At 35.1% G+C, this 26,804-nt stretch overlaps 1 protein-coding gene and 1 long non-coding RNA gene across 2 annotated transcripts in view; one reads left to right on the top strand and one right to left on the bottom strand.

The window, feature by feature from the left end:
• Positions 1-26,804, top strand: part of ASXL3 (additional sex combs like 3, transcriptional regulator) — a 131,068-nt gene that overhangs the window by 87,460 nt on the left and 16,804 nt on the right. Inside the window, exons 8-9 of the mRNA XM_011361811.2 lie at positions 24,543-24,639; positions 26,467-26,572. Coding sequence (XP_011360113.1) covers positions 24,543-24,639; positions 26,467-26,572 — 203 coding nt within the window. The remainder of the gene's footprint in view (positions 1-24,542; positions 24,640-26,466; positions 26,573-26,804) is intronic.
• On the bottom strand, positions 11,891-19,150 carry LOC111740113. Its single transcript, XR_002780468.1, has 3 exons — positions 19,028-19,150; positions 12,389-12,498; positions 11,891-11,934 (listed from the first exon to the last, which is right to left on the bottom strand). It is a non-coding gene; the product is annotated as an uncharacterized LOC111740113 (long non-coding RNA).

Here is a 26,804-nt window from a genome sequence, read left to right as displayed (position 1 = left end):
CTTATACACAAAGACTACAATCTTGAAGAAGAGTCTGATAGGCAACCTGCAAAAATAGTGCAATAAGATCTAAAACAGAAGTATGCAATTTAAATGTGGGAGTTTAGAGGTAATAATGACACTTAGAACATAAGTTTCATTTATTTTTCTTGCCTAGAGTAATTTTGCATCAAGCCTTTACAGATTTGTTTTTATTAATTGATGTTTTAGTGCCAAAATTTTGGTTATTTAAATCTGGTGTTTTGTATGTAGAGATATCGTTAAATACATGGTTAAAGAAAATGCATTAATGGATGGTTGATGAACTGCTCCAGAGAATTCAACTTCCATGTTTTCTTTAATCTCCTCTTGGGATTGTTTCTAGAATGTTACTTTTTTCTGTGTTCTCATTTAAATCATTCATTTAATGTCTTATCTATTCAGAGATTCCATTGAAGGGAAAAGAAGGAAACTGGAAAAAAATCTGTTAAACAGGATTTAATGAGCTCTTAATGATACTCAGACATTTTTTGATATATTTAATAGCTTAGGTATATTTATTGTTAATATATTTCAATCCATTAATATACATTTGATTTTTAAGAAATAGGAATATTTTTGCATATCTTAAAATACACATGCATTCATTTCATATTACAAAAAAGAAAACCTATGGCAGTAATGAAGCTAAGACTTATTGTGCTTTTAATATCAACTAAATATATTTTATTGGGGAAGGAAAAGTATTGGAATACCATCCCACCAACTTTACATAGATCCATTCCAAAACTTGAAATTATGCTGTAATTATTTTATATTTAACTGGAAATATTTTCCTTATACCAAATAGATTTGACAGTTTTATTTAAATTTTAAAATGTGGTTAATTAATTATTAAAGATTTTACTTTATGTAAAAATGAGCATATTCAGCAGCAAAATCAAGTTTTTACTCTAGATTTTTAAAAATGTATGCTAAACTACTAATTGCAGAAAATGTTAAACCTACATTATTTTAAGCAAACCCCCAAATTTACCTTGGCAATTTCTGATTTTATCAATGCTAGTTCTTCCTTAGTGGCCACATTTATCTTCCTTGCTATTCTACAGCTCAGCTGTTTCTTAAAATGAGGAAGTCACGGAAGGAAAACATAATTATTTCTTTGTTTTTATGCAAATGTTTTATTGAAGTTAACATGCATATGGATAAATGCCCATCTGATAGTTGTACAGTTTTATGAATTTTTAAAAAGTGAGCACAACCTTGTAACTGGCATACAGATTATTTTAAAAGAGGGAGCATATCCTATTGGGAACTCTTCTCTACTCCCTTCAGTAACACTCAGAAGAACCTACTATCCTCACTTTTGTTATTACCAATTAGTTTTTTTAACTTTATATAAATGAAGTCATTCAGTGTATATGCTTTGTTTTATTAAGCTAAATATTGTTAGTGAGATTCATACATTTTGCTGTATGTGGCAGTAATTTATTCTCATGGCTGTGTAGTTTTCCATTGTGTGATTATATCATATTTTCTATATTGATTCTCTTATTGGACATTTGGGTTGTTTATTTTGGAGCTGTTTTGAGTAGTACTGCTCTGAACACTTTTTTTGATCTTTTTTTTTTTTTTTTGGTTTGCCTAAGTACAAAAGTCTTTGGGGCTTATGCCTATGGGTCTGATTGCTGGATCATAGAGTTTGCATATATTCAGCTTTTTAAAAAGTATTTGACAGCTTCCCAAAGTGGTTACTCCAATTCCTCAGGGAATATGTGACATTCAGACTATTCCATATTCTCACCAGGACTGGATATTGTGTTTATAATTTTATATTGTGGCTTTATTTTGCATTTCTCTACTGAATAATGAGGTTGAGTAATATTTTACATATTTTATGTAAATTTTGATTAGGGAATGCAATCAATGTAGGATCAATTTAGGGAAGAATTGAAAATTTTACCACGTTAAATATTCTAATCCATAAATATAGCTTGTCCTATTTATTGATGTATTCTCTAATTTCTCTCAGTAATGTTTGATAGTTTCTTTAGGAAAGGTCTTATACATCTTTTAATAGATTTGTTCCTATACATCTACTGATTTTTGCTGCTATTCTAAATTGTTTCTACTTTTTGTTGATATAGAAATAATTTTTTGTATATTGATTTTTCCCAGTGAATGTGCTAACTCACTTATTCATTCTAAAGTATAGAGTTTCTTTTGGATTCTTTGAATATACAATTATATTGTCTATAACAATTACAGTTTTATTTATTCTTTTTAAATGCTCATATCTTGATTACATTATCGCACTGGATAATATCTTCAATACAGTGTTGAATAGAAGTGCTAATAGCTGCCATCTGTATCTTGTTTTCAATCTCAGGGAATAAAGATTTTACTATTTCATGCATATGCAGGAAGCTTAATGCAGATTTCTTTTAATAGATGCTTATATTAAGGAAAGTTTATTCTTTTTCTAGTTTTCTGAGTTTTAATCATAAATGATATTTTCTGCATCTGTTAAGGTGATTGTTTTCTCCTTTATTTTATTAATGTGGTAAATGACTAGTTTCTTTTCAGATATTAAACAAGCTTTGTATTTCTAGAATAAACAAAATACACACACATACATATAACTGCAACTTGTTAATATTTTACTTAGAATTTTTACATTTATGATCCAGGGAGAATTTGACCTGTAATTTTCCCTTCTGGTAAATCCTTATCAGATTTTGCTAGTAAAGGTAATATTGCCCACTGAAAATCATTTAGTAAGTATTCTATTTGATGAGAAAATTTGTATGATTATTTCTTTTCAAAATATTTTGAAAAATTTATTTGTAAAGTTATCTAGATCTGAAGATCTCTATGTAGAAAACTTAATTACTTAAGATTTAAAAACATAAATTTAAGATTCAATTTCTTCAGTAGATGTAGAAATCCTCTTAACTCAATTTTTATATTTTGTGTTTTTGAGAATTAAAAAAAACTAATAGTTCTATTATTGAAGTATAATTGACATAAACTGAATACGTTGACAGAAGTTGATATATTTTGGCATATGTATACATCCATGAAACAGTACCACAAGTAAAATAACAAACTTATTCATCATCCCAAAGAATTTCCTCATACCCTTCTGACATCTATATGATAGTAAGCCCCATTCCCCTCTTTTACGTAGATCTTCTTTAAATTTTAAAACATTTTGTAGTTTTCAGTGTACAGCTGGGTTTTTCAGCCTTTGCAGTAATGATGTTTTATAATGGATCATCTGTTGGGATAGAGACTGGGTTTGGGGAGGCCTATCCTGTGCTCTTAGGATGATGCCAGCTCACCAGGCCTCTCTCTACCCACTAGATGTCAGTAGGATCCCATTTCTCTAGTCTTAACAATTAAAAATATTCTCTAGATATTGTTGATTGTCCTTTGGGGACTAATCTCCCAAGTCTACAAGGAATAGAGGTTCTCACACATTTTTCATCGGGATTTATTTCTTGCAAAGTATTGTTCACAGTAGTGTATATAGTAGTATTCTAAATTTCATTTTCTACTTGCTGACATTTAGCAATGACATCGATTTCTATGGATTGTGATCCAACAATTTTGCTAAATTATTAATGCTAATAATTTTCATTAATTTAGGAAAAAAACTTGGCCCGAAACTTCAAAAAGTATGTTATTAAAATAGCCAATAAACATATGAAAAGGTTCTCAGCTTTATTAGTCATCAAGTAAACACAAATGAAACCGTGATGCTACACAACCAGGAAGATGGCTAGTATTACAAGTAAACATAAAAATTTTATTTAAAAATGTACTGATAAAACAAATGTTGGTGAGGAAGTGAAGCCACAGGGAACTCTCACTTTCATGGGAGTGCACAACCACTTTGAAAAGTAGTTTGACAATATTTATTAAAGTTGACCCAACATTTCAATTCCTACATTTGTACCCAATAAAATTTTATATATGCTTACCAGAAGACATGAGCAAAAATGTTTATAGCTATACTGATCACAAGATTCAAAACTTGGAAATTACCAAAATACCTGTAAACAGCAGAATGAATAAATGAATTGTTGTATAGTATTCCAGTGTTTGAATTTACCTCAATAGGAATGAATGAACTACCTCTACATGTCACAGTATGAATGAATCTTACAAGTTGAGCATAAATGTCCAATACAAAAGTATATGTACTATGTGATTCCATCTCCGTAAGGGTTGAAGACAAGCAAAACTAATCTGTGGTGTTACATTATCCTTGGGGATTAGTACCTAGGAGGTGGTACTCTGAGTGCTGTTACTGTTGTTTCTTAATTTCTGGATACTGTTAGTAAGAGAGTGTGCAGTTTGTGAAAATGAATCAAGCTATATAGTTGTAATTTGTTCACTTTCTATACATGTTATACTTCAATGAAAAGTTGTAAAAAATTTTTTAAAAACCACTATTCTTCCCATAATTTGGTTCTGCAATAAACAATCTGTTCTGTCACACCTGCAGGTAGAGTTATCTTTCTCCTCACCACTACTTCCTAATCACCTCTACTCCCATCTCTACCCCTAGCCCATAATGTCCTCAGGTTGGTAGGTCCAACTTAAAAGCTGAATTGTGGACAAAGTGTTATTTTTCTTCTCATCATACCTTGTTTCATTGGTAACTCATTAAGTGTCAGCTAGAAAATTGTAATTAGCATTAGTTTCAGTTTAAAAAATTGTGTCCACAATTGAAATGTCTTGTCTAGAAAAAGTTGTTCATAATTAACTTTTTTTCTTTAATTTGAGTTTTCTCTTTCACTTGGTCATAGAGAGAAGGGTGCCTGTGCTTCTGAATATATGTTCAAAGACACAAAAAGTAAATTTTCCCTCTATGTCTTATTAAAGATATCTATTTCTATAGTCATTTTTAAAATAGTGATTCCAACCAATATAAATTTTCCTTAAGTTTTTGCCTTTAATTTGATTTTCCAGTTTTGAATGACTTATTTAGATATGAATCTGTTGGTGAAAATTTTTAACAAATTTTACTTTCTCTTTTTTTCTTTCAAACATGAAAGTTTTGTACATTCATTTACCGCCTTTAACCATACAATGAAATATGTGTATTTTCAGTTTACCTGACCATATTAAACTTTTGATCATATTTCTTTATTGAATATTTGGGAAGTTTTATGTGCTTGATTGTTTCTAGAAATGAAATAATTTACCAAGCCTGTATTTTATAATTTTTTTAAAAAATTATGATTAATTTATATATAAAACACTGTTGTCTAATGCATATTATTTTATTCTTTTGTTTTAAAGTGTTCTTTTTATTTTTTCAGATTTATTATTTCATTTAGATTTTCTGTTTAGTTTCTTGTATTTTAGCCCAACAGAACAGTTTTGTCATTTTAGAATGAATGTAGATACCATGGTTTTTCTCAGATTCATTTGTAAATTACCTAAATTACACTTTATTTTATAAACAGATGTTTGAATTTATTTTATTGCCATAATTTCTCTGTTCCTTTTGAGGAAATCATTTTTTATTTCTAATGTTGATCACATTTGCTCTATATTTTGCCTTTATATGCAAATTTAATGAATATTCTTCCCATTTAATTTTTTATTTGATTTTATGCCATATGCTTCAAACTGGCTTTAAAAATTTACATGATTTTTTTAGTTTGGCTCCCATTCCCTAAGTTTGTACAATATTGATATAACTACATTTTATTCCTGTTTATGAGGTAAGATCCATAACATGGACTATCTGAACTACCAAATGACTAATTGTTAACTTGTCCGTATATGGTTATTATTTAATTAGATGGAAACATTTTTCAGTTATTATGATAATGAATTGTGTCATTGTTAACTGATTTTTAAACAGCTTAGGGGAAAAAAAACCATTTGTTTCCTTTATCATTTGAATAAAATATGGTTGTCGACTTGATTGTGTGCACTTAGGTCAGATGTGTCCTGTGGGTAAGAGCATATGGTGTGGTTAGATCACTCTGTTTGGGGTTGGCGGGAGTCTGTGGGTATCCTTGCAGAGACAATGCTGCATTTTTACAGATTGCCGCTCTAAGAATTCCTCTCAGGGCTCCCACATTCACGCATTTGGTCTAGTCATGTGTATATCATTCAGCAATACAAAACTTCTGTCAAAAAGATTAAAATTCTGTCCATTTTTGCAGTTGCTGGAAAAACAACAGTGCAGTCATGAAATATGCAATTCTTCTTTTCTTACATTTTCATACTATAGGAAATTAATTAGTTTCATATATGCCTGCAGTTTCTAGTTTATGGACAATAGATTATTCTTTAGGCATTATTATTTGCTTGCTAAGATGAAAATAGAATTAAAAAGAAATGGATAATGTTTTGGCAAAAATTTGAGAACCATTATTGATCCTACAGTTGCTATTACTTTGCTAAAATTTTCATACTCTTTTTAAGTGTATTTGTTTATAGTGGTTAATCATAAAGTATGATTTTTAGCTCTTCGTTTTCTACTTCATGTATTTATTGTAAGACGTTTGCTTTAGAAATCCATGCTTTATTAATGACAAAAAGAGGATATAGATGGCAGTATGTGATTTCTCCTATTTAAAGAAGAATTGCATTATAGTTTTAAAGCCTAAATGTTTGTTACTCCTAGTATTTACATTGACACACCTAAATAAGCTTGATATTCATTAAGATTACTTGCTTGCAAGCCTGAAAATAGAATAAGAAATATGGAGGAATTTAGGGTTATTGGGAAAGGAGCCAATCATTTCATCATTCTTTTCTATTTCAGAATGCTCTCCTGCTTTACCTGTAGATTATAATACTAGCTGACAAAATGAGTTTCCTTTTGACTGCTTCCAAACAAAAGCTCCCCTGATGTCCTGTAAGCTAGTTTACCTAATAGACTTTTTAGCTACCCTAAACACCACAAAATTTTTAGCTCAGAGCACCAAGAAAGGCTTTAGGGGGTCTATAAAATTCCTGAAATTTTATGCAGTATTTTCATTTATCTACTATTTGTGTATTATATATAATATATAACATAAAAGATATATACATATGTGTGTGCATACATGTGTCTGCATACACGTGCTTATGCATTTGCCTGTTTATTTGTTTATTTTCAGGGCATATTAGTCAAGGTAGAGGCTGCGTCGCTGTTACAGAGAGTTTCAGAAAAGGGTAGTTTAACATAATAGCAACTTTTCTCTCACATAATAGTGTGCAAGTAGACAGTCAGTCTATGTATATTGGGCATTTCTACTCTTTAGAGTTGCTCATTCCCAGAGGTTGAATCTGGAACACTTATTTTCAGCTCAAAGATTGTGGAGGGCCAGCTTACAGAAGTAACATACAAGATCACATTTGTTCACATTCCTCTGTTAAGAACTTCTCTTGGTCACATCTAACTGCAGAGACTCTGGAAAATATTTCTAATGCTGTTCAAACTCAGGGGAGGTGTTTGTTAATAGGCAAGAACGAAGGACAGATGTGATAGTTCGCAATCTGCCACACAGTTTCCATCCATAGTGTTCATCAAATACGGAGAAGGCATTTTGAACCTAAACCGTTTCAAACTGCTGATGTAGAGTAAAAGTTCTCAGAAGAAATGACCCTATTTTTAAATGCATATTTTGTAAAGCCCTTTACTGTCTTAAAATTTACAGAAAAGGTAACTTTCCTACACATATATTTTTAACAGTATATAAATAATGTAATTACAGTACACAAGAGAAACAAATTAGTATTAATAAAACCTTATATGTTCCAGTGTGCAAATGTCAGACATGAGCATCTGTGAAGGCATAATGGAGAATAGAATAATGCACATATACGTAGAATGACCGCGATTGCCATAGCTGCGGTTGGAGACTGATACACATGTAGTAAATTGCCGATAGAAATTTAAAGTTAACTTCAGTAATGTAATTTTCCATGAACACCTTTAATAAAAGTTCTGAACACAGTGAATTTTAGTATTTTCTCAAAATACACATTAGGTGTATTCCTAGAAAGAACATTCAATATATATTAGAACCCATGCAAAAAGGTGGTGTTATATAGTCTAGTCTTGGATAATTATAGTAGGTGTTTTGCTTGCATGCATGTCCATTGAGTTATTTGTAAGACATGTGGGGTGCAGGGCAGTTCCCCATTATGTGTGACTATGTGCACATTGTAGGGTCTCAGTATATTTATTTTTGCTCATTAAAAGTCGGGAGTGCCCCCGTAATTGTGAAAAATATCTAACCCCCTCCCCCAACATATACTTCAAGTGCCATTTCTTTTTAGAAAGTTTTCCTCCTATGAGTCGTCCTTGCCATTTGTTTGATGGTAACTGTGCACACACACACGCACTCTTGTCCTTTGCATCTCAGTCATGTCAGTTCGCATGTTTTAGTATAACCACCTTCAGGTATTCAGATTACCTTTAGTGCAGGTGGCCACGAGCACATAGACTCACACCACTCATTGAATTTGTCAGCACCTACTTTCTTTCTAACTCAGTTTCACCCTACTTTCATTAAGTGGTGCTTTTGGGGGCTTGACCTTCAAGATCACTGTCATCTTTTTTCCCCCTTTGCTCTACCTATGTCATAGAATATTGGATCTGGAAGAAACATTAGAGATCTATTTTAATCACTTCATTTTACGGACCTTTTAAATGAGTTTCATATGGTTATAGTAACTTGCCCAGGGACATATGGTTAGTTCTAACTCTGAAGCGGGCCAAGGATATTTCTTATTGCTCCCATATTTCCCTTGAGGAGCAAGCATCCTTTTTATTCTGTCCAAGTTTCCCTCAACTCAGCTTTAGACCACAACTCATTTCCTGAGTTGGTGGTATTCTCTAGACCCCTGCTGTATATGTCTCCCCACCTCCCTCCCCACCCCGCTCCATGGTCCCCACATCCTCCTCATCCTGGTCCTTCTTTCTGTGCGGCTCAAGATGAATTCATATTAGGACCTATGTCACTTCTACTCTTTTTCTGTTTGCTTCAATTCACTTATTAGTGTTGTATCCATTTCTTGGTAGGGACCTTTTCAAGCCCCTTGTCTATTTTTTTGATGACAAGTTCAGTTAAAATTTATAGTTGGTAAAGTTACTTAACTGAGAACAGGTTAAATGCAATGCTTTGAAATACAGTGAGCATGAACGAAGGTGCAGGGTTCTTCCACGTGGCAGTAGTTAGCTTTCTTCTCTCAGCACAACCCTGAACAGCAAGTGCCTCAGAACAGCGGGCACGAAGGTCAAGTGAGGTCTCACTGTTTTCCTTTATTTTAGTCCTGCTACCTAGCGAAGCACTTTATGGTGTCCATACTCAGGCTGAGTACCATGTTGGAGACTTCCGTTTTAGACTCCCTGCATGAATTTACTGAACTAACTAGCTGGTGTGCTTGTATGTATGTTTTTTAATTGAAATTCTGGATCTACATGACCTTACTGAGACTTCTCAAGTTCCTGTTCTCTCTGGACTTTTGTCCGTTTGCTTCTGAAACAGCAAGTTCTCTTGAAAACTCAGCAAATGTGTATTCCTGACACTTTAAAACCATGTACATTAGCATATTAAAAAACTTACAGTAGGCCTGTGTATTACATCCCAGTATTATTTCTTTGATTGTCACAGTAGCTTTTTAAAATGTCATTTAAATATTTTATCACATTCAATTTAGCCTTCTGCTATCCTTCAAGCCACAATAACTGGAAGAAGGGTAATTTTGCTATAGGGAGTGAGCTCAGTACAGACTTGTAATTATCAAAAATAACATTGGTTAATGCCTAAAACATTATCGTGGCATAAGTAATATTTTTGTCATTAGCAATGATGTTTATGTTTTTACCTTTAGCTTTAGCAAGGATAATGTTTTTTCTTGTTTAACAAATATTTACAGAAAAACCAAGGATATTAAACCTGGTTTTATTTTTTATTTATGATCTCTACATTTAGAAGGTATTTGGATACATATAAAGTAAAAATCAAACTTCTGAGATGTAGGTAAAGAGACACATGGAAGCTAATAAAGAGAAAGGGGATAAAATGTGGTCATTATATCAGAAACCCCCCTGAGTGAAGGCTCTGCATTTGAGCACACAACTTAGTTCAGAGATTTCAGAGATCAAAGGCAAAAATCAAACACAAAAAGTCACATGGACCTCATTTTTTAAAAATGAGGAATCATTGTCTTATATGTAGGAAGTACCAAAGAGTATTTGAACAATGTTGCAATGGCAGTTTTATAAGAATGACGAGGACATAGTTTACAAAGGCCATTTTGTATTCTGGCCTTTGACAGCAGGTTGAGAGTTCATTAAATTGGGATTTATAAAAGTGTGTCAATTCAGGGATTGAATAATAGAGTCTAGCTCTGTACTTCTCTAGCGCTCTGACTTGGTGTCCTTTAAATACTGTAAGGCAACATTTCCTTCAATAAACATAACCTATAGAATATCATTCCCACAGAATAGTCTATGGAGAACAGTGCTCTGAGCTTTCAGGAGTTTGAGAAATGCTGCATCATTTGCATAGTAAAGGCTCTAATGCTCTGCAGTGGAGAAAATTGTAGAACTTTGTGTAAATAATGTTTCTCAAACTTAAGTGGTCATAAAAACTTTTATTTCTCTAGGAATATCTCATGGATTACTATCATAGAATGTATTTGGGGAAATGAAGAAGTAATGAAATGAAAGTTTGGCATGTCATTAATCTGCAACATAAGTATTTCAAATGTCAGGTGATGATAGGCGTTCTCTATTACTAATGAAAGGAGAATTGTATATCTTAGGATTTTCTTCTAGATGCTTGGTGTCAGTGTGATTTAGGTGGCATGTTTGGCATTTTGTTATGAAAATTTAAAGGTTGATTTAGAGTCTTATCTTTATGAAAATCTACCCTATAGTGTGCTATAATTTGAACTGGTGGCTCGTTATTTGTATTACATTCAACTTTTTTCATGGTCTTTGGCTTTCTTTGCAAATGGAATTTCCTTCTCCAATAAACTGCACACTTTCCTCAAAGTAGAAAATGTTTAAAAGGTTACTCAGTATAATACTTTCTAGTAGTATTTATTTGGCCTTGCTCAGATTGCGAGAAATAGAGATCTGCTAGCGGGGGAAGCGGGGGGTGGGAGTGGGGGGGAGACTTAAAGTAATCACGAGAGTTTAACATGCATTGACCTCTCTGTTCTTTTGTTATATGGTTCAGGGATATCTTTGTTCTTCTCAAGATATCTTTTATGGTATCTCAGACTTTATCTCTTTCCTTGAAATAGGGAGGAGGTGATTAATTGATTATTTTAAGTCATAGCATGTTGCTCTGTGACAGCTTTGTCTCTGGCACTGATCTCTGGGCCAGCCAGCTATGGCCTGTGTAGTAGGACTGATTTTGCTCAAGGCTAAAGGGCTGATTTCTTTGAAGGGGATAGCAGAGCTCAGGTGACCAGCCAGCACTAAGGCAGCAAAGCCTATCCAGTACACTAGACTCTTTCCAGCTCTGATACCTAGTTTCAAAGCAGATAATCTCTTCCAAATGTTGCTTCTTAGATATCATGATATCTGGTGATGCGTTCAGTGATGTAAACTTAAGAGGACATACTTGAGAATTCTAGGATTTAAAAGATCACAAACAAAGCACTCAATAAATGATGGTTAGTATTATTATAAATTAATCTTTTAAAATTTCACTCCTCATATGTAGTCTTTTGGAATTTCACTTCTCACTAAGTAGTATATTGGATTGTTTCCATTTATTATTTATAATTCATGTAACAGCTTTATAGGCATATTTGCTTTTCCCATTTAAACAATGAGACAAACAGAGACTCAAAACTGTTACAAAATCAGATCATCTTCAGACAGCTATGAAAATGCAGAGCTTGATCAGCAGCCCAGTTTCTTCAACTTTAAATCCAGTCCTCTTTCCACTGTGACATGCTGGGTTGCTTACTTACCTATGGAGAAAATCAGAACATGTCTTGAACTTATCAGAAGTTGTTTATTTTTTAATTTCTTAAAAGATATTAGAGGAACCAGGATATATATAAAATTTAAATCTTACCGGAATATTCCTTCATTTTCTGGTTTGCACAAAATGGATTGATTTAATTTGAAAATATACAGTGTTCATACTTTGGAATGTTACATAACTGTGGTATTGATAACCCCTAACTGAAAGCTAAAATCTGTTGTCTGCTTTTCTTTCTTTTTGTTACATCCAAGCCAATAACTACAAGTAGCTTCTGCTATCTGTATGCTCCTTATAAAATTAGTTGTTTATACACCCTAACAAAAGTATCTTTTGGGGTATCATCATCTAAAGACTAGATGAGGTAACATAGATATATCAAATATTGATACAGCTAAACTTCAACAAAAGTAGTCCATTTAACAATATTTATTAAGTACCTCCTCTGTCACAGGATGCAAATTTCAGCCCTCGTGGACATCGTAGTCTGCTCTTTCTTCATGATCCATCTTCTTTGACAATATTGCTTGGAATCCTGTGTTCTCTCTTCCTATTCCCCAGAAACAGATATACAAATACATAAACAAAAGTATGCCTGTCAACAGATAATCTTCGCTCTCCCTTGTTCAACTGATAAAGAAGAAGCAATCAAATGTGTTTTTCACCTCCCCTATATTAGTCTTCTGTGCTATGTAATAAATTACCACAAATTTAGAGGCTTAAAATAGCACATATTTCTTATTTCACAGTTCCATGGGTTAAAGAGGCTGGGCACAGCTTAGGTGATTTATTCAGATCTTATCAGGCTGAAATCGAGTCTTGGTTAGCTTCATTCTCATGGGAGCTTCAGATCCTCTTCCAAACTCATTCAGATTGCTGGCAGAATTCCCTTCCTTATAGCTGTAGGGCTAATACCCTCATCTCTTAGAGGCCACTTCTCAACAGAGGCGATTCACAACATGATTTTTTGCTTCTACAAGGCCAGCAGGAGAGTGTTTCTGCCTGCTTTGGTTAGGATGGAGTCTCACATAACATAACGTAATATAATCAAGAGTGACAGCTCATCACCTTTCCCATTTTCAGTTGGCTCGGTTCTTCCTAGGTTCTTCAGGTCCCAGGTTCTTCCCACAGTGAAGGGGAGGACACTGTATGAAGGTGTGGCTCATTGGGGTACCCTAGGGTATGTCTGTCATACCTGTTACCAAATAATTGTTATTATTATAGCTAAACTTCTTGAGATCTTTCCTTAAACAAGCATTATACAGGGCATTTTACATGGAGTTATTGATTTAATCCTCACAAAAACTCTATGAAGTAGTTTGTTATTCTTAGGTTACAAATGATGAAACTGAAGTATGGAGATCTGGCTCCTTCTCAGCTAAGACTATTCAGTTTTTAAAAAAGTTAAAAGACACAAGCAACAACAAATCTTGGTGCCACATATTTCTTCAGCTACCACACTCTTACTCCGTTTCCCTTCCTAACAAGCTTCTTTACCTCCCTTTTCAGTTTTGGTGGATTCTTCTTTATTCACCCCAGAGCTTACTCCTCCCTAATCTTGAACCTACATCTCTGCCTAGAAATTAATACTCAGATTATTCTCCCTGCACACGCATAGACTGTTCTCACATTGTTCTTGTTACTTTTCTTTCAGGGGCCTTAACACAATTTGTCATTACAACTTTATAGGACAGGGATCATATCTTTTTTGTTCATTGTTATATCCCCAGCACCTAGCGTATAAAGGTTTTAAGTAGAAGAATGAGTAATTGCATATTAATTAAAAGAAGCCCCATGATTTAATGGAAAAGGCATCATTTTGGGGGGGGGGGGTTAAATCCTGCTTCCTTACCTACCTTTATGATTGTAGGTACTAAATTAATTACAGTTATATTTTACATTATAGCTATCGTTGAACAATTAAGTGGATTTGGGACCACTGTGTAACTGGGGAGAGGAGAAAAGGGGTGTAGACACAGATATTGACAGACTACAAAGTGAGGAAGTAAAGGCTACTACGTACCCAGGCCTAGAGGTTCTTATAGCATCTTTTCTTTCTCGGGGCACTTACACTATTACAGTGGACATTATCCTCTTCTCTTCTATCCTAGATACTAAGCTCTTGTGGCTGCAGAAGCTGTCTGTCCATTTCACAGTCCGTGGAACATAGGAGATGCTTATGAAATGTTTGTTAAAGAAACGAGTGACTAATAGATAGTCACTTAAACACAGCTGTTCAGTGTATTATAAGTAGAAACAGTGATTCATTGATTCCCACTACATTATAACATAATGTTATTTTATCTATACAAGAACATGAGCTTGATTTTCACTAAATAAAGCGTTAGTATTCTTTTTCATGGTTGGGCACATTGGAAGTTTGCTTTTTCATTTTCTTCCCACATAGGGAACATTGATTAAAATGCAATTATAAGATAGATTATCTTTTAAGACATACACACATTTGTCATATTTGCTAAAATTTATTCAAATTTTATTTATATACATTCGAGCAAAAAAAAATCAGTTCTTATCAAGGCCTATCAAATTGTCCCAATATGTGGCCAGGCATTGTCCACAAAGTTTAATGGAAAGATGAACCATAAATATCAAAACATACTTCTTTAATTTTGAAAAGTTGATTAAAGCTTGATCTGTCAGTGACTTTACTTTTATCTTTAGATGTCTTTATTTCATTATTCTCCTATTTCACTGCAGGCTACACCCCTTCTGAGCAGGTCTGCTAAAGCATTAGAGACATTATAGCACTTCAAATAGAGATTCTTCCCTTTGAAATTTAAAAGAAAGATGATTCTTAGAAAAGGTGGCACAATGTGAAAGTACAGAATAATGTCATTAGAGAATGATTTTTGCTTTAATATCATATAGAGGTTAAGGAAAATCCCACATGTAAGTATAGTAATTGAAATTCAATAATTGAAACCTTTTAAGAATCAATATCAAAATTCTTTTTTTCATATGTTTCTAATATACATCCCTCAAATATGGTTTTCCCAATTGTAGATGCTGAAATTCATAGCAGCAATTACAAGAAAATCTTTTTCTCTTATTACTACAGAATTCCTTTATCCCATTAATTGGGGCCAGAGAAATTGCTTGCTAATGGGTCTCGCTCTAGGGGATGGCCTTCCAGCCTGTAATTGAGCATCTCCTTGGCAGACTTGTAGGCTTGGCAGGTTGTGTGGTGGGATGGAGCATGTTTCTCCCAGGAGGTTCAAGAGATGCCATTCCAAGAGGGACCATTATTTAGCCAAGTAGTTGGATTATTTACAAATTGTGTTTGTAGAGAAAGAAGAAAACTTTATATGTGTGTGTGTATACACGTACACACATATGTATATACATGTATAGATATAAGTATGGATATGTTGCTATATACATACATACAGATATGTTTATGTGCATTTTTTAATGGAACTGGATAATCAGTTCCCACAAGACTAGTTATTATTATGCCATCTTATAATCCTTGATTTTCAAAACCTTTTGCAATTTATATACTCGAAAATCACACAAGTGTTGCTGTGTACTTTTCCTGTTCACTCCTCTGCCTCTAGAACATTATCCTAGTGAACAGTTACACCTGGCATTGTCCTGCATGTGGTGGAGCTTCTGTCTCCCTAATCCTTCCATGCTGAACTTCATTCCTTATTGATTTCTGCCCTACTGTGATTCACAAAGCAGCAAGTAGTAGGAAAAAGCACTCAGAAAAGAGGCTTTTATTATAAAAGCAACTTTAAAGCCCTGTGATAACGGTGATAACACTAAACAACCTTCCACTTTTCCATCTAAATGTTTACTTTTTTGGTAATATTTTCTCTCTGAGATGTCCCTTATGTTCACATTAGCTTAATTCCATGCATATTTTTTTAATAAGGGGTGGGGGGAGGATGGAAATGGTGTTTTTTTCCTTTAACCTCCATATAATTCCAAATAGTCTTGGTGATAACTTTATAATGAAAATCTCTAATTTCTTAAAAGTTGTTATATGTACTTATATTTTGAAATAATTTTTTTAAAAAGAATGTCAGGTAATTGTTTTAAGAAATGGGCTTTGAAACAGGTTGTCTCGGCTTGTAGATAAAAGTTAATTACATCATCCTTTGCAAGTTTTCACTATTTTATTAATTTATTTTGAATATTTGATTCTTGCAATGTACTGAAAATTATCCCACATCCAGAGATTTTTGTTCATTTGTTCAACGGAGATTTAGTATCTAGCATGTGCAAATCATTGTGCTAGGTTTATCTCATTTGACTGCTTCTGACAGTGATACTTTCACAACTCTTTCTTTTTAAATTTTATTTTATTAGTTTCAAGTATACAGTACATTGGTTAGACATTTATGTAGTTTATAAAACAATCCCCCTGATTGCTCTTCCTCTCCTCTGGCTCTCCGCCTAGCCATTACATTAATGCTAACTGCATTTCCTATGCTGTGCTCCCCATCCCCGTGACCATCTATCAACTACTAATTTGTACTTCTTTAACCCTTCACCCCATTCTCCCAGTCTCCCAACCCTCCTCCACTCTGGCCGTCACCAGATTGTCCTCTATATTTGTGAGTCTGCTTTTGATTAGTTTGTTATTTTTGTTCCTTAGATTCCACATATAAGTGAAATCACATGGTATTTATCTTTCTCTGACTTATTTCACTCAGCATAACCTCTAGGTCCATCCATGTCATTGCAAATGGTAGGATTTCATTTTTTTTTTAATGGCTGAGTAATATTCCATTGTATTTATGGACTATAACTTCTTTATCCAATTGTCTGGTGACGGGCACTTAGGTTGCTTCTGAATCTTAATGCATCATTTCCCAAACTGTATTCTGGAGAACACTTGTTTCATGAGATAATTATTCTCCGATAGGATTACAAGATTAAAAAGTTTGGGAAGTACTGCATGATAGATATATTCCTAAGGGTTTAAAATAAATTCTGGCATACCAGAGAATACTTAAAGAAAACATATTTGACTTAACCATATTTAGTAAATATTTGACTACATTTATTGGATGGTAGATTCAGTTTCTTTTCAGCTAGATTACACATTAATTTTAAAATACCTATTAAAATTCGTATTTTGCAAAGCACAGTTTGAGAAATATTGTCTTAATGCAGTTTTAGAAATAAGAATCAAAAAGTATTGACCAGAATGCCTTTAGCATATTGTTGGTCCTATCTCTCTCGTTGATACTATCTCTCTCAGCAGCCCTTTTTTATTTTTATGCCCAACTTTATGCTTACAAAATTACATTTTCCCTTAACGGATAAAACTTGAGCCATACCCTCAGACCAGGATATAAAGAGGTCAGTGATAATAGCTTATAGTTCATCTGCTCATTACTCTTTTGCTATTATATTAGACTCCTGGTTGGTCTTTCACTACTTAGGTTGACTTTGCTCTATTGATTGTTTTTATTGGACACAACAGCTAACATAGTATACCACACACAGTGTTGACCTGAATAATTCTACACAGCTTGATAGATGTTAGCACATACACAGTAGAGATCTTCTTGAAACACCTTCTGCGCTTGCATCTGTGATGTCTTTTGCTCTGATATTTTTCCTACCACTGATCGATTTTGCTCAGTCTTCCTAACAGGATTTATTTTTTTCTGCCTATTCCTTCTATGTTGGTGTTCCTTAGGGCTCTGTTTTAAGCCATTCTCTCTTTTGGTAAATTCTTCACATGTGTTCTCATCCATGTCCATGTTTTCAACTATACTTTCTTTGTTAATTTAATTTTCTGTGTTTCATTCTTCCTCACTGTTGAGCTCTTCTTGCCCTAGTCTCAGTTATTGATTAGACCACCTAGACTTGGATGCCTTCAAGATATCAGTATATTAGCATATCCACAGAAAAACTCATTATTTCTTTGTCCAAGACACTGCTTGCTCCAACTTGTCTTTTCTGTCCCAATGTCTGCTACTAGCATCTACCCAGTTATCCAAGCTTTATTCCTGGGAATCATTTCTGATGCCTTGATTTCATTTACCACCCACATACTTGCTTACTCAGCCCCATCAATTCTGGTTCCTGTCCCTCTCTTAAATGATACGCATCTTTACGCCACTGCCAAATCTTTTCATCATTTGTTCTTTGACCTTCTCTTGATGCTTAACTTCTCTTGATGCTTGTCTCTAGTGTTGCCTCTATCCAGGGCATCCTCTGCACTATATGCAGAATGATATATCTAAGACATATACTGGAAATTATAATCAGGACCTTAATTAGTTCAAAACCAGACCTCCTCCTCTCTTAGCCTTCTCCATTTTAATAAATAGCAATTTCATAATTTTAATTGCCAAAGCCAAAAGTCTTGGTGTCATCCTTGCCTGCTCTTTCTCTCATCCAGTCCATCATCAAGTCCTGTTGGGCTAAACTTTCAGAATAGAATCAGAACTCAATCATTTCTCACCATGTGTACTGCTGTCACCCTAGTTCAAGCTACTATCATCTTTTTCCTGGATTTTCACAATAACTACATACTCATGTCTTTGGTAACTTTTACCTTCTAAAACTATGCTGCCCAGTACAGTAGCTGCTAGCCACCAGTGACTGTTGAACAGTAGAAATATGGCTGATCTGAATTGAGATATGTTATAAAAATACACACTAGATATTGAAGAATTAATATACAAAGGGAATGAACAATATCTCATTAATAATATTTCACACATGTTGAAACAATAACATTTTTGATGGGTTGCATTATAAATAAAATATAATAGAATTAATTCCACATGTTTCTTTTTACTGTCTCAATGATTACTAGAAAAATTAAAATCTCATATGTGGCTCACATTTATATCACTGTAGGTTGGTACTACTCTAAAGTCTTGTTCAAACACAGCAATCAGAGCGATCTTTTTGAAATGTCAGATCTTTTCAGTGTTCAGGCTCAAATTCCCCAAAGGCTTTTCAGCTAGCTAACTCAGGAAAAACCAGTCTTTCCAGTGGGCTACAAGGCCCGGCACAATCCTGGCTCCTCAGCTCCTGTTCCTCTCACTAAAGTCTCTCCAGTTTTTAGGACTGCCTCACAAGCCCACCTGAGGACTTCCGTGTTCACATCCCTTCCTTCACTTAGCGCACTCTTCTCCAGATGGCTGCCTCACCTCCTCACTTCCTTCAGGTGTCTGCTCCAATGTCTCTTACCAATAGTGAGCATCAGAAAGTCCCATCTTGAACACCCTGTCTAAAGCAGCAGTACGTTTACCCGCACTCACTCAGCAGTAACCTTTTCCTCATATTTTGGCTTCACTTTAAAATGTCTCCCCATTGTCTGTAGAATGAAGTCCAAATTGCTTACTATGTCTAGGTGTCCCATTGTTATTTAGCCACTGTCTAACTCTCCAGCCCATTCCTCACTATTCCTCTAAGCTGCCTGCATGCCGTGCATTCTGAATCACTTGCAAGAAACCTAAGATAAGAAAAAGTGATAAAGAATATGTTAGAGGGTTAAAGAATTTTATTAAACATAGATATAATCTAGTACAAAATTAGCATTCATCGAACTTCAAACATTGAACGTTAAAACATTTTAACCCTTTGAATTCTACTGATATCCATCACATAAAACGTGTATTAATATAATCAACACCAACGGCAAATGATTACTCACCAATACTTTAAACCTTTGTTAAAGGATCTCTATATGAATGCTTCCCTTTACCTAATATTTGTTTTCCTCTGTAGTAATTAATCTGATTAGAGTTTTTCTCCTAATCCAAAAAGAAGCATAACTTATCAATAGCTTAGACACCTCATTGTAAGAAAGTGAAAGGAGTTTTCAGAATGAACATTTATATTGTGAGTAATCAGCAGAACAAGAATTTATAGTGCAGTGAAAAATAAATAAATAAACCTTCCAGAAATGTTTATCGTTCCAGCTCATTAAAATGTTATGTCTTTTGGACAGTATTTCTTAAAGGCCATAAAATTAATAGTGTATTTTAAAAGTTTTATTGGCATGTATTTCCTAAGTCTAATTTAGCTGTAGTGTTTAATTGGGCTGTCTCATACAGGCTGGAAATCTGGCAGTTAATATTATTTTTCTGTTTTAAAAGGCAAACATTTTCCTCCAGGGCTAGCTTCCATATTCTTGAATGTGTTTATTTCACACTGCCTTGCATTTTCATATGCTGAAATCTTGAGACTCTGTCAGAGCTAATCTGGAACTGGTATTTCTTTGTGTCTTGAAATTATGCTAAAATTTCAATTAATAACTAATCGTGCCCCTGGCTTGGGAGAATACATGAAACTAAAATCCTGCTTATCAGCTCCTGGGGTTAAATTTTAAGTCTTTCACTATACAAAGCAAGGATAGTGCCCTAAATATTTATTGAGTACCTGTGACATCTTAGATGTTACAATGACTACAGAGGATTAAAGGCACCGTACGTGTCCTTAAATGTAGAAAATTCTAACCTTTTCCTTCTATAAATGTGCTTCATTGCAAACAAGACTCTTTTACCTTTTCAAGGAACTTGCCTTCCACCTACTAGTGCTATTTAAAATCTGCGCAATATGAATACCTCTTCCTCTTTAGTCTTCCTAAGTGGAGTTGCTTTTGCTCAGTACTCCCGTTATAAGGACAAATAGAGTCAACATTCACAGAAAATTTCAGACTTCCTAGAGACATATCATTCAGATGGACTATCTTCTCCTAACCCTTATTGTCTTCGCTGGACCTCCTTGATAACAATACTTGAAGACTCTACACAAGCCCACCTTCCTTTTTCACTCGCCCCATCTCCCAGAGTCATCCTGAGCATGTTTGGTGTCTCCCGGAATACTCTTCCAATGCCTTAACTCCTCAGTCCTGAAGCCTTTCATTCCATCCAGAGTAACTCTTGAATTTGCCTTCTTTTATCACCTTTCATGGATGTATTCCATTACCATTCTAGCAATGTCTTTGTATCTGTCTTTTCTTCTCCATTCCATTTTATTCATAGCTAATAAAGTGATCTTGTTAAACACAAATATTTTTAGGAGTTTCCCATTTCTTAGAGCAGTGCTTCCTACCTTTCCCTCATCATGGCCCACATTGAAAAAGGCAATAAATATGCAGGGGAAATTGAGGGGGAAACTTGGACCCAGAGGCCACAAACCTGGGGCCTCAGGCTGATTCAAGCCCTGCCTCAGATTTATCTTATGGTTATTCACTGGGCCACCCCCATACAGAGGATAAAGCCTAAATTCCTTAGGTCCAGTGATATAGGATTCTCTCCTGTTCCTTCCTTCCCAAAGTGGAGCCTGGCAAAAGAACTTGAATACAGGTGGCTTGGCAGGAGAAGCCAGGTACTGGGTGTAAAACACCCAGTGTAAGACAAGGAGAGGAGAACCCTCCTAGAAACCTGGGGCTCAGTTCTGCTAAGGATTCTCTGATAAAATGTGTAAAATGAGCCGCAGAATCGTCCCACAGAAGGACAATAATAGAGTGAGACCTTTTACCACAAGCCCTTGTCACCTATGAATTTTGAGTTGTCCCCAGGGTCAGTATCTTCATTTCCAGGCTGTGTCTACATGCCATCTCAAAGGCCTTCATGCTTCTTAAAAGTCGTAGAGTTTCATTGTCTTGGATATGACAAGTGTGTTAACCTGTTTACCCCAGATTGTCTGTGCTCATACAGGCCAGATGATATGGAATGGAGCATCACAAATGTCCGGTATAGTCTGTCTCTGTACCACTCAGATCTCTTGCTTCCTGTTAAGTCCACTCTGTCTCTAACTCTAAGGAGTGGCTGGTCATGGTATGTTGGAAAGGAAAAAAAAAAAGAACAAGACTTAATGACCAGAGGGATAGTGACCAGCTGCAGGCTCCACTACTCTCAAGACGGCATTGAGGCTATGAGTGAGGTTCAGCTCTCTTCTCTGATACCCATTTCTGACTTTCCTCATCCTTGGCTATCACTTCTGCTTATTTACCTGGCGAAAGAGCCCGGATTGTCTTCCCTGAGGAGTCTGAGTCCTTGACTGCCTTGCCCTTTCTGGCTATCATTGCTGCAATCCATGTTCACTGTTACCATCAGGCATGAAAGCACCAAGAGAAGTTCCATGAATCCCCAGCATTCCCAGCATCCTTCTTTCCACCCCTCATGGATAGTAGCAGCCCTCTTTCCTCATGATAGGTAGGCTGATCATACCACTTTCCCATAAACTCTCCTCTTTGCTCGCTGATATACCATCTTACAAGGCACAGAGTAACCAGGCGGGGCTTTAGCTATAATGGAGCCCTTAGCATGCCCGCTAGTGGGATGATCCTCAACTGGGGAAGATTTTGCCTCTAAGGGACATTTGGTGAGGTTTGGAGACAGTTAATTGTCATATCTAGGAGAAGGTTGCTACTGGTATCTACTGGGTATAGGTCAGGGATGCTGTTAAACATCCTGCAGTGCATAAGACATGCTCCCACAGTAAAGAACTATCTGGACCTAAATGACAATAGTGCCAAGGTTGAGAAACCCTGCCCTAGTAGAAATGATTCTCCCCTGGGAACATGGACTTCTAATTCCACATAATCTAGAGCTGTGGGAACAGGAAGTATACAGTCTGCAAATGGTTCCCAGGGAATGATGGTACAAAGGTTCATTTCATTCCACCCCTCAGTTCCCAGACCTGTGTACTGTAGGTGTTGAGGACATAGCACCAAATGGCATCCATTAGTTCAGTGTATATACTGCATTCCAGAGAGTAGTGTCCTAGAATTGTTCAGTCAGAAGATGAGAGGGTTAGGACATCTATTCACTCACATCTTGGAGCTGCGGTAAGACTATGAGGTGGGACACGGGCATGATGCTATACCTGTACTTTGCAGCTGTGCCGAACTTAGGTGGGTGGAAGAGATGTACAAAGACCAGAGCATCTGCTGTATGTAGAATATGTTCAGACTATAAGGGCAGGAACTACTTTTTACTGCCACTGTACTGTCAGCACACATACAGGTGCCAGGTGTATAGGTTCATATGAGTGGCTTAATAAGTATCTGTTGAATAAAGATGAAATAACTGAGTGTGTAAGCAATGAATCGATGAATGAATGAAATCATGAAATTTTCCAAGTGTATTGAATATTTTAGTGTTTCTTAGATAAAGATACTCAGGGCAAACCTTAGATGAATATTTTTTTAGATGAAACTCCGTATCTCAAATCCATGACTTCCCTATAGATGTCATGATGGCAGCTGTCAGTGTATCTACAGTTGTCACAGTGGCCGTCTTTTCTGGATTTATTGACCATTTTCCAGTTTAGAGTAGTTGGTATAATGTTAACTTTTAGATTCAGTGTTCTCTGCTCCTAAATAGTGGTTTAACTGGCACATTCATGAAGGCATTATTTGAGTTAAATTTAAAATAGGGATATTTCAGTGGGTGAAGATGGAGTGTAGAGAAGACCACAAACGAACAAAAACATGGGGATAAGAAACCTCTGAGTGTGTTTTCAGATACTAGTGACTAATTTGAGCTTAGGATATATGACGCGTATATATGGGAGTAAGAGGAAATCTTTGAAAATAATTGGAGCTACCGTTTGCTGGGCCTTTGAGCAGCATGCTAAAACATCCTCACACCTTCTGTGATGTTCTGCCTCTACAGTAAAGCTCGTACTCTCTGGCGGTAGAGTATATGCTTTATCTCTAAAACCTTCTGTCCAAATCCCGTAGGTCTCTCAAGGCCCTTCCCCATTTTCACTTCTGGCATCAACTTCCTCCTAAGCATTCATGTTCACATAGATATCTTCCCCTGGCTCTCATTTTTTGCACTTCTTAATTCCCACTCGCCTAATGCTTAGCATTGTCTATGTGTTTTGTCTTCACTCTTCAACTACATAAAAATCCATCCAGGACAACATTAATTCTTTCTATCTCCAATGTCAGCTAGCGAATACATCATCACTCACATAGAGGAAGCAGTAAATAATTGGAAAGTTAAAAGCAGCCGGTTTGGTGATGGGTATCTGAATCTCTTCTAAACATGATTTTTAAAAAAATTAGTATGCTTGAGGAAAAAGGTTAGTAGCATCAAGTTGCACATATTTTAAACTCTTCTGTAATACCTGATTTTGTGTGCATCCAAAGAGGTGAGAAAAGTAGAATGAAGAGTACAGGGCTATGTATGACAGTGTTGGTGTCTTTGTTTTAATGTTTCACACTTTTTGTTGTCTAAATCTCAGCAAAGAATCCAAGTGATCAGACAGGATTCCTTTAGCTTTCACAAATTTTAGAAAATTTCATTCTAATTTGGTAGAATTTAAGGCATATTAGAATAATAAACATATAAAACTTTTTTGATTAATTTACACACATTCATTGTACTCATCACCAACAATGGGAATGCCTAATAAAAATTTCCTTTAAATTGTATCTTGTCATTATAATAGTCACTATAAACAGTGCGGTTTTCATGCTAGGAGATTTATCTCATATTAGGTTTCTTTCCTTCCTTCCTCCTACCTGAACTCTCTCTCACATACACTTCTTTTCTGGCATACTTTTGTTTCTTTCTGGCATAATTTTGCTTTGAATAATTTTTGATGGAATCTTTTTTTCGTCTGCTTATTTCCTAGATGGGAAGTGATGGAATTTTACGCCTCAGTACTTCAGCTCTAAATAATGAATTCTTTGCATATGCAGCACAAGGATGGAAGCAGCGACTGGCAGAAGGTAAATTTCTATTTTCCATTATTATTTGACATATCTGAGCATACATACCGTACTGAGCTTTGCACCTTTGATTTCCAAGTCTTTTTCTCCCCCCTCTGAAGTATACTTTAATAAAAATGTACATCCTATTCCAAATGATTTCACTAATTCTTTTGTTATACTTGGCGTTTTTGATATCTGATATTTTTGAAGAAAGCATGACATCTGGAACATAATAAAAATTTTTGATATAGCAGGTTTTCTTTGGAATGGTAATTTTAATAACTTGTTTGACATATTATGTATTCTATCAATGTCCTGGAGCCTAAGAATCTTCTTTTAATACGTTCTTCCCTTGAAGCCACCATTTCACCTTATCCTTTCTTCAGTCACCAAGCTTCCTGAAAGAAAAATAACCCAGTGCTACCATGTTTCTACTCCTGTAACCACTCAAATTGTTGTAGTTGGGTTTGACCTCACTATATGCAATTGAAATAATCTCTCCTAGAGAATAACAATGGCTTTCTAATGGTGACGTTCAGTTTCCTCTTCTCATTTCTTACATTTCATGTTCCTTCTCCAATATCTTTTTTTTTTATTCTCTCCAATTTGAAATCATCTACCTTAAACATTCATAATTTATTTTTAATAGTTTCCTGAAGCTACATTTCTAACAGTCATTTCTCAGCTTCCTTCAGGATCTCCTACACTAACATCCGAAGGCAAATGTTGATGTCTCCACCATTCTCTTCCTTGATATTTTCTTTTGTAGCCATACATATTCGCTAAGCAACCTCATTAAGCTGAAAATTTCCAAATCTGGCTCTAACTCCTCTTTTATATTTCTCAGTATTCAATTCCAAATGCCGACTGGATCCCCCTAGCTGACATCAGGCACCTTAAAACCAAAATGCCCTTATTAAACTCACTATCTTTCCTTTAATATCTATGATTCCTTCTGCCTTCTCTCTGTTAATGTCAGCACTGTCCTCATAGCTCCTCACTCTGAAACCTTGATGATATCTTTGATCCTTTTCCTTCTCCCTGGGTCCATCTGGTCACAAAGTATTAGCTGTGCTGTGACTCTCAATGCTCTTCAGCATTCCTATAGCTATGGTGGTAACCTCCTCCTCTCAACTATACTACTCAGTAGGCTCCTAGCTGGAGTCCTCCAGTTTCTTCACCCTGTTTCTTAGCTGCTTATTTGGCCCTATTCTTCCCTCGTTGAATACCAACAGGACCTCTCTCTGTTTCTTATAGGAAAAACTCAGAACTGTCTTTAGACTACTCATTGGGTAATTGGCCTCAGCCTACCTTTCCTCTTTTATTTCATCCTATGTTCTACTCACAGTCTTCCGCTCAAATGAACTTAAATATACATATTCATATATCTGTGCATTCTGGGTTAATTATGTTATAAAAACTTGATCATCCTTCAGAAGCTAACTCAAGAAATCAGTTCCTGGATGTGGCCTACCCTAATCAATTTAGGCAGAATTAAGGGCTTTCTACCTTCTATTCTTTCATCCTATTCAGGGCTTTTGACATTATATTACGGTCAACTGTGTGCCTTTTCTCCCACCAGACTGATTTCATTAAGGACAGTGAATATACACTCTTTCATTTGCAGCCCTAAGTATGCAGCACATTTGCTAAATGTTTTAGAGTTCATCTGTGACTAAATGACTATTTAAGTGATGTTCATAAAAAGGGAAGCTGTAGAAATATTATGAGTACTCAACCTTTTCAACATCCATAAAAGTTTACTCAAATTAATTACATGTTTTCTTTATTAATTAGCAAAAGAGATGACCACTTTTACTCAATATATAAGCATTTTCTTTCTAGGAGAGTTTACTCCAGAAATGCAGTTGCGGATAAGACAAGAAATTGAGAAGGAAAAGAAAACAGAACCTTGGAAAGAAAAATTCTTTGAAAGGTTTTATGGAGAAAAGTAAGTGCTAGAGCATTTTTTTCTCATTTCTCTTACAAGGAAATGAAAATGTAATTCTCTGCTTCACATAGCACACTCATATGCTGTAAAACTTAATAAACCTGTGATAAAAGGCAATAGTCCCTCAGTGTAAGAAATTGCTGGTAAAATTATAGTGGCATATCAGCACTTAAATTAAAAAAAATGCATTTTCAAGAGTTTATAACTTGTCTATGAAAATTCATTTTGGACT

This window comes from Pteropus vampyrus, unplaced genomic scaffold (genome assembly GCF_000151845.1).
Source record: "Pteropus vampyrus isolate Shadow unplaced genomic scaffold, Pvam_2.0 Scaffold3, whole genome shotgun sequence".
In the NCBI taxonomy this organism is placed as follows: Eukaryota; Metazoa; Chordata; class Mammalia; order Chiroptera; family Pteropodidae; genus Pteropus; species Pteropus vampyrus.
The sequence above is the reverse complement of the archived record's forward strand: the minus strand, read 5'-3'. Positions and strand labels throughout refer to the sequence as shown.